This window comes from Microtus ochrogaster (genome assembly GCF_000317375.1).
Source record: "Microtus ochrogaster isolate Prairie Vole_2 chromosome 14 unlocalized genomic scaffold, MicOch1.0 chr14_random_2, whole genome shotgun sequence".
In the NCBI taxonomy this organism is placed as follows: domain Eukaryota; kingdom Metazoa; phylum Chordata; class Mammalia; order Rodentia; family Cricetidae; genus Microtus; species Microtus ochrogaster.
The window spans coordinates 13,606,356-13,615,565 of record NW_004949097.1 but is presented as its reverse complement, the minus strand read 5'-3'; the positions used below and the strand labels follow the sequence as shown (position 1 = coordinate 13,615,565).

General features: G+C 50.4%; 1 protein-coding gene across 1 annotated transcript in view; it reads right to left on the bottom strand.

The window, feature by feature from the left end:
* Positions 1 to 203: 203 nt before the first annotated feature.
* Klhl42 (kelch like family member 42) overlaps positions 204 to 9,210 on the bottom strand; it is a 20,712-nt gene continuing 11,705 nt past the window's right edge. Inside the window, exon 3 of the mRNA XM_005364614.3 lies at positions 204 to 3,885. Within this exon, the coding sequence (XP_005364671.1) occupies positions 3,434 to 3,885 (452 nt within the window). The 3' untranslated portion in view covers positions 204 to 3,433. The remainder of the gene's footprint in view (positions 3,886 to 9,210) is intronic.

Sequence of the window (9,210 nt, the reverse complement as noted above, 5' to 3'; positions counted from 1 at the left end):
TAGAACAAGCCCTTAGCAGACCCTTGGGTCAGCTGTGCTAAGCCATACTCACTAAACACCGGTTGACAAGGACATCAGAGCTCTGCCTCCGTTTATCTCTTTGGCCAAACAGGCTTGAATGTTACCCAGGAATCTGCAATGGCACCTCTAAACAACTTTAGCACAAGGTCACATTTACCTGTCTGCAGTACACTCTCCTCTAAACAACGTTAGCACAAGGTCACATTTACCTGTCTGCAGTACACTCTCCTCTAAACAACGTTAGCACAAGGTCACATTTACCTGTCTGCAGTACACTCTCCTTCCCTCAGCTTGAATGCAAACCTAAGGCCTTTGGAATTTCTCGGGTTCTTGGTTTTAGAAACAAAACAAAACAGAAAACACCATGGTGACAGTCGTCTTTGGTTTCATGCTTCATCTTAAGCCTTTTGTTTCTGGCCGGCACGCCCAGCCTTCCAGACTCTTTGATGCTACATTTTAGAGCAGACTGAAGAAGCTATGGGTTCTCACACTATCATCTCAGAACCCTTCCAGGGTACCGAGGTGAGGAGCCTCTCGAGTCGGAGCACTGACATCAGGGCTCCTCCACCAACCCATGCACCAGACCCCCACTGGGGGTCCTCCCAGACACTTTCTGCCACACAGTGGGATCGGAACCCCTCAGGAACATCTGGGGGTGGGTAAGGCAATAGGGAACGGGAAGGAAATAAAAAGACAGTATCATCTAAGGAGCTGCCTGAAGGTGGGAGGGGTTTCAAAGACACAGCCATTGGCTGAAGCCTCCAACTGGTACTAGCAGAAGGAAGCTCTAGCTATCAAAACACCCACACGGGTGAAGGCGCAGGCAGATGGATACCATAACAGCCACCCAGTCTGTCTCTAAGCACTGCTGGCAGCAAGAATAACAAAATTCCGTTGGGAGTCTGTGCATCTGGATCCTCATACCCATCAACAGTACAAGGGCGACCTACCAGGCCAGGTTCCTACGAGCTTGGCAGATGACAGTGGCACACCTCCATTTGGTCCAAGTTGCTGGCATTAGGAAATACGCCCAAAAGACGGCGCTTGGGAAGAGAAGTGGTTGACTGGCAGACACAATGATGTGCCTTTAACCGCCCATCTCTGCCCAATGCTAACTCAACTCCCATCATCTCTGAATATGGGTTTGGTCTGCATACAGTGAAGGCGTGGAGAGTCACAGTGGGGAACATAAATTAGATTCTAAGGTGCAATAGTGAAATCGTAGACTCCCCGAAACTCAGTTCTACAGCAAAATATAAATTAAATCTATTTATAAGTACCACTTTTTGGTGACAATTTCAGTTCAGAGTTTTTTTTTTAAAGAACCCAGCATAAACAATTTTAAAAAATAATGGAAAAAGAAATAAAGGCAGGGTTGCTCGAAGCCTACAGTCCCAGCAGTGGGGAGGCCAGGCTGAGAATCCTGACTTTGGGGTTATCCTGGGCTATAAGGCAATGGCTTGCAAGCTTCCAACAGCATTATAAGCAGGTTACAGACTGGACAGCTACTAGTAGATTTGGTGACAAGACCCTGAGATCTGTCACCAAGTCCCAAATAAACACTAACAGATTTTTTTTGTTTTGTTTTGTTTTTCGAGATGGGGTCTCTTTGTGTAGTCTTGGCTATCCTAGGATTCTGTAGCTCAGGCTGGCCTCGAACACAGAATTTTTAAATAGCTGTGCAAATAGAAGTTTTATAAATAGGCTCTCTGGGTATATTAGAGGCACGGCTGTAAGGAAACCCTGAAGATACTTGGGGTGGGCTTGTCATCCCCCTCGGCGTGAGCAGCCACTGGGAGAGCAGCCGAGAGGAATGGATCTGCCTGTAGTTTTGGCTTTTCTACGGAGCTTTCTTAACTGTGTAAGGCGGCTGGTACTGACCGGGCACTGCTGGCCGGTTAGCCGACTCTACAAGAGAGCGGCTGGTCATAGCGAAAGCTCTTCAATCGAAATTCCTGTAGGTGAGGGCCTTGTTGCTGTAAGTGCTGGAGATTAAAACCAGGGCCTCTCGTGCATGCTAAGTGGGCTCTTAAGTCTTTTTAAGAAACACGGACCCATGATTGGCAGATCCCTTTATTCATCGTGAACCGCCTCGGTGAAATCTCTAGAGCTGTTGCTCACTGCTGTCAGCATGGGAGCCACGAGCCAGCACCTCACTTCAGACATGCCAGCAGAGGCCGTTAGTGTCTGTGCAGAATCTCACCCCCCGCTTTCCAACGTAAATGAGCTACAGCCACCTGGCCTTTAAAGGCACGCGGTGACCGCACATCTGCCCCTACGCAGGAATCCTCATCCAGATGTGCAAAAGTTGTCTGTTCGTTTTTCATTTTAAATCTTGAAACAAGATCTAAACATTCAATACATTCAATAAAAGTAACTCATAAAGGCATGTTCTCCTTATGCAGTACTCCTCATTTAAGGCTCCATTTATAAAATGTCAAGAGCAATCTTCTAAAAACAGAGACCTCACAACGCAGGGTCTGTGGCCTACACAGGCCTGCATTTGCCGCACACAGCCGAAGAGGCTGAGCAGCCTGTTTGTGCAGCCTTCTCAACCGCAGGCAGACTGGAGAAGTAGCTAGCATGCGCTCATCCAAGTGTGGAAGAACCAGCTGCGTGCGCGGAGTCTCTGTCTGGCTCTACCATTGCAGCACGCGAGGTAGTCACAACTTGTGGGCCCCCGAGGACAGCTATAACTAGCTAACTCAACATCAGGACCTTACTTAAAACATTAGGGTTTTTTTTTTTCTAAGGTAACTCAATTGTACATGAACTTTATAAACGGTAATGCAAGTCCTAAATGTCAAAAGGCTGAACACACCTGAGGGTCCCTGAAACACATATACAATAAGGCGCCTGACCAGAGAAGCTGGGTGACAAGAGAGACCAGAGTGGGGGGGAGGAGGTTCCTAACGCTTGTCAAAAAAAAACCCTGAACATGAAAGAGGAAAATCCCCTACTCCTGACATCTCAGGTGACCTAAAGAAATAGCTTTTTTTTTAAAAAAAGTCATCTTTACAGGACTAACATGAGGCCCTAGGTTCCACCCCCAGAGGGTAAAACATAGAAAAAAAAGCCATCCAAATAGTCCATTGTGTCAGATGCTGACCTCGGTCCTTGTGGGGCAGACCCTGGCTGTCTACTTTCTAATGCTGAGTTTTGGTCGTTGGCCCAAGACTGTTAGGTTTGGAAGAATACTTATGACATTTGTTCCCATGATGTGTAAAACAGACTAGAAGGGATAATGTTGGTGTCCTTCCCCCAAGTTTTCAAGTAAGCTTATTTACAGCCAGCCAAGCCTCCGACATACATGGCCTATGTTAATCTACTGTGCCCTTCAGGAGTCAGAAAGCCAGAGGGTTGCCTTCCTCCCCTCTTGAACCGGATTGTTCTTCTGATACTGTTAAATCATTCAGGTCTCTGCTTTGTTGGGCAGATAGAGAGAGGAAATCAACAAGTTATGCCCAAAGGCTGGGAACCGCCGGAAGGCCTCCCAGCTGTCGGCAAAGATGTTGTACTTGAGGAACACCCGGTGCTCCAAGCTGGTGGACAGGGTGACGTCCCTGCTCATGATGTAGATGCCGTCGTTGTGCAGGGCACAGGTCAAGTTCAGGCCCGACTTGGACGTGTTCTCTTTCAGGTAGAGCCACTGTCGGGTGACCGTGTTGTAGGCCTGCACGGTGAGCATGTCCTCGCTCTGGCTGCTCCTGCGGTTTGGCCCCAGTTCGTGGAGACACCCGCCCACCATGTAGATGGTCTCCTCCACGGACACCATCTGCTGCTTGCGGATGTGGACGTCACAGGTCTCAAAGAGCGTCCAGAGGTCAGAGGACGGACAGTACTGCAGGATGTTCATGTTGCGATCTGAAACACAGAAGGAGGCCAGATGACAAGTGGCCGGGACGTGTGCCACCCGGGCAGGGGGGACCCAGCTTCGCCACACATACCATGTGACCGTAGGCAGCCGAAGCTCAGTCAGAAAGGCAGGGGCTAGGGAAATGGTTTTCCAAGCAGAAGGGAAAGGGGTCATCTGGATTCTCCCTTCCTGGGAGGCCCTCAGAACCCCGAAGCCAGAAGCCAAGCCTGGGGGCTCACTGCCTACAGCCCCAGCACTAGGAAGAACTAGACATGAGCACCATGAGTCTGAGGGCAGCCGAGAAAGGGCAGCTTTGTCTTAAGGACAACTTGTGGATGCCACTGTAAACGATGGCTGCAGGCAGATGCTGTAGGCCTCAGAGCTGGGCCACGGCTTCTCTGAGGGAAGAGTTAATTCAGCAAGCCCTAGCTGCGGCCTCGCTCAGGGCACCATCTCACCACTGCAACAAATTCTGCTTTAACGAGCAGCCCAGGATATCAGAACTCTGGAGACCTATGCTGCCTCACACAAAATAGAAAGCCCACGTTGTAAAACTTAGTCCTTGGCAGAATGATGGTATGTCTACCCAGACATCCAGTTAGCCCTAGACAGGTGTCAACAAACAGGATCCACAGCACTGCAAACACGGCCTGCCTCAGGAGAAAGCTCTGGAAACCCTAGAATAATGCCTCGTAGAGCCGTTCTCCGCCATTGGCCTGTGCAGCCTGCCCCCACAGCAACCGGCTCAGCCACAAGGTCAGCGTACATTTCAACAGCCTCAGACTCTCATGGACAGTTAAGTATGCCTGACTACACAGGAGGCAGGCCCAGCCCCAGCAGGGTCTGTCCTTGAAGCCAGCAGAGCAGGCTTTCCTGTCAGGATACACAGAAGTCTCAGCTCCTACCCGCCACAGTGGCAGACTCACAGACCCGCTTCCCAGTGCAGCCCCAGAGACACATCAACGGCCTCGTCTCCTGCCTGCTTGTGGCCATGTGACTAGAAGCCAGGGAAAAGGCCTTCTCTGTCGTTGCTTTTAATTAATAGCTAATTTCTTGGAGAATAAATATAGTCTCTTTTTTTTTTTTTGAGGAAAAAAAATGCCTGTCATACCAGCTGCTTAGGAGGCCGAGGTAAGAGGATTTCAAGTTCAAGGCTAGCCTGTGCTACAGAGTGAGTTCGAGGCTAGCCCTGGAAACTCAGTGAGTAAATGGAAAAAGAAAGTCAAGAATGCTTGCTAGTGTGCATGTGGTTCCCAGACCCGGCGATGTCCCCAACACTGCAAAATAAGAAAAACAGAAAATCACGCTGTGAGATTCAAAATGCAGGGCTTCGCTTTGCTCTTTTTAAACTGATTTTTTTAAAAATATTTTCTTCTCTAGGAAAACATAAATGGTCTTAGCTACAGCAAGGAAAGGAAAGTATTAGCAATTTTAAAAAAATGAAGTTTTTGTTGTTGTTGTTCGTTTTTGTTTTGTTGCGATTGTTTTTTGAGACAGGGTTTCTCTGTGTAACTGCCCTGGCTGTCCTGGAACTAGCTCAGGCTGCCTCAAACTCACAGAGATCCACCTGTCTCTGCCTTCGAGTGCTGGGATTAAGCCCAGAAAAGAAAGTTATTGTTAAACAACAAAAACTATCAGTGGTTAAAAACAGCTCTGGTTGGGAGCCAGCCAAGCACAAGCACCCAGCAGTGGACCAGCACATAACCATATCGATGATATCTTCCCATAGCAACAGACCCTCCTATAACTGACTCTCCCGCAGCAACAGACCCACCCATAGCAACTGACCCTCCCATAGCAATGGACCCACCCATAGCAACAGACCCGCTCATAGCAACTGACACTCCCGCAGCAAAGGTGAACACCCATCCCACCCCCACCTCACCTGCAGCTACCAGTAAGAGCTCCACAGTCAGGTCTGGCATGATGGTGCACATCTGTAACCATGACACTCAGGGGCTGAGGCAGGAGGACTGCAAACTTGAGGCCAGCCTTGGCTGCACAGTGAGACCTTATCTCAGAAAGACAGCGCGGGCGGGGGTGACACAGACAGACAGAAAAGCTCCAGAGCCAAATCTGGTTCTCAGCGAGCAGGGCACCCAGGTCCTTAGTGAATGCGGGTCCCCATGCCCACAGGCTTTCCACCCCTAGGAAACTGCCTTCTGGTCCTCACACAGGTCCGCACATCTCTATAGGCCAGGTAACAAGACTCTAGGGGCCAGACAAGGAACTCTTGTTAATCTACCAAGGACACCTGCCTGGGTCACCTGGAACTTTCTCCTTACTCCAGAAGACAGCCTGCAGGCCCCTGCAACGCGGTCTGACTGGTGGTCAGCACTGGCTCAGGCCACTGCATCGCGGTCTGACTTGGCGGGATAATCTTTTGGTCTTTACATTTAGCATGGATCCGTCTGCCCTCTAGGGTTGCTGTGACTTCCCACTGGATTTCTGCTGTCTGTTGAGAAGAGGCCTCATTCTCTAGCTGCGCTCAGCTGACCTGGAACTCACTATGTACCGCTGGATGGCCTCAAAGTTGTAGCAATTCTCCTGCCCCAGCCTCCCCAGTGACAAGATGACAAGGATAGGGGTCCACACCGTGCACCTCCATTTCTCTACTGCCTGGTAAGAACCAAAATAATCAGCTCTACTATAAAAGTCAAGAAAGAGCCAGATGGCCGGGCGGTGGTGGCGCACGCCTTTAATCCCAGCACTCGGGAGGCAGAGGCAGGTGGATCTCTGTGAGTTTGAGACCAGCCTGGTCTACAGAGCTAGTTCCAGGACAGGCTCCAAAACCACAGAGAAACCCTGTCTCGAAAAACCAAAAAAAAAAAAAGAAAGAGCCAGATGTGATGGTATACACCCTCAATCCCAGCAGAGGTGGGTCTGGATGAGGTCATGGCCAGACTAGGCTATATATGCAGTTTCCAGGGCAGCCAGGGCGACATAACAGAGAAATCCTGTCTCAAAAACAAACAAAAAGTTATGAGCCGTTATTTACTGAATTTTAAGTCTCTTTTAAGAAGTCAACAGGATGAGATTCCAACTCGAGTCCTGGTTCTTATTTCTTCTTGGTTGTTCTGTTTTGTTGGTCCTTTTCTTAACAATTAGGCAGACCTGATTGAAACGGGCACCACCAGGAAGTGGTGGAAAAGCCGGACAGAGAAGCGCTAGAGAGGACAGCAGTGCGCAGCCCTCTCACTTGGAACACAAACACCCATCCAGCCTCGCCTGACCGCCCATCATGGTCTCTGGCACAGGGAATTCAGGACGGGCATCATCCTGGGTGGCCCAAGTGAGGAAGGCACACTAGTGGTGGCTTCTGAAGCTCAAAACACACAGGAAGGGTTTTCCAGGTCGAATCTACAGCCCATTTGCTCAGCCAAGGTCATGGAAAAGCCAGGAAATCTACCAGAAGGACGGCGTCCCCAGTAGGACGTGGCAGCTCCTGTCGGGGGGAGAAGCTGAGGCACACGGGTTCCATGTCAGCCACAGTGCGTTCCGTCTCCATCTGAAGGAGTCAGAGGCTCATGCATGTAACCTAGCACCCGAGGCTCACACAGGAGGATTGGGCTACAACGCTCTATACAACACAAACCACACCACCTAAGAGAAAGGAGAAATGTCTGTAGGTAGGCAACCAGCTAGCTACTTCACTAGAAAACCAGAGACAGAGATGAAGCATTCAGGCATGGCAGAGGCTAGGGCTGTCTAAACACGTGAAGTCAGTTGATGGCTGTGCCCTGAGCCCCAGCGGAAGACTACTAACAAAAGCAAATTCTCTTTTCTCCACTGAGAAAACGCTAAATAAGCCTCTTATCCTCAAGGCGGTCACTGGGAAGTGGCAGCATCTGAGGAAGAACTCAGGGCTTCCTGCACACACATCCCTCTGCTTCTGCCTCTCCTCAGATGCACACATACACCGGCCACCTACAAAGGGGAGTGGGGAACCCCCACCCAAAGGCAGGCTCACCTCTTCAACCTCAGCACCAACCAGTGAGAAAAAAAGATGAAAATTTGAAAAACAGATCTGTAGTCATATAAGTGAAGATATTACACAGAGACGGTTCAGGACTGCTAACCCAGGTGCAAGAATTCTTATTAGAGACAGAGACTCTTGGAGAAGTCCCATGAAGACAGGCAGAGACGCATGGTGAAGCCATCAGGCAGAGAGTTAAAGAGGTGAGGGAGTGTTCTCTCTCCTCCCCGAGAGACACGGTCTACTCTCTCCCACTCACCTTAAAGTCTTGATCCCCCTACCTCTGCCTCCCCAGTGCTAGGATTACTGGGCTGCACCCTCACACCCAGTTCTGGGTCACCTATGTAAATACTATGCTAGTGTCTGTCATTTACAAAGTTCCACATGGTCATTTGCAGCCCCAGAGTCTCATCGGTCAGAGCCGGAAAGCTCCATCTGCCCCATCACAGCGTAAATGACTTTGCCCTGTCCATCACACATCACACGCCAGTGAATCATGAGCTGACCACGACACCAGCAACTCCACGAGTCGAGGGACACCTCTCCTTCAGCCGTGGACGCTGCATGTCAGGTGCACCCAACACGGAAGAAATCCCCGAGGCCAAGAGACCTCTGAGGAGGCAAAGAGGAAGAGGGGCGCAGTTCTCTCCTGCACCCAGGATTGCCCCTCTTCCACAGCCATGAAGCCTGGGATCTCCTGGCTTCACACAGTAGCACCAAACCTGGGGATGGCCCTATCTCCACACTCCTCCTATAAAATGCCTACCACGGAGAGAAAAGCACACAAGGTCATAGAACACGCCACTCGGGCACTATCATCTGGTCTAGGGAGCTCTCTTGTGTTCACGTCCGCCCACCCAATGACAAAGGAACAGGGCCTGTCCGGTAAAGCAAAGCCTCGACTCAGGTCTGGCATGGCACCGGAGGGTGGGCCCAGCTCTGAGGGGAGAAGGGCACTTTGTTTATGCTTCCCTCCCAAGCAAAGCTGTGACCCGAAACTCCAACATCAGGCTTCAGGTGCTGACCGCAAGGCTGGGTTTCCAGAAGCACAAGGAATATTCACAATCCTTCGTGCTTCCTCTCTGCCATTTGAACCATGACCAGGCGCACAGAAGGCCCCGAAGGTCCTTGCTCGCTAACTCATGCCATCATCGAACTAGCTTCCTTCAGCGAGTCTATCGCATTTGGTGCACAAAATCAAAATCAAACTCAGACACACTGCTTCTTCTGGCCAGTCTTGCCCTGCCCTAGCCACCACAGTTTACAAAAGCAGTTGACGCCCTCCCCCCCCCTCACCTCGGGTGTTGTAGCCGCCAATGACGCCCCCCCTCACCTCGGGTGGTGTAGCCGCCAATGA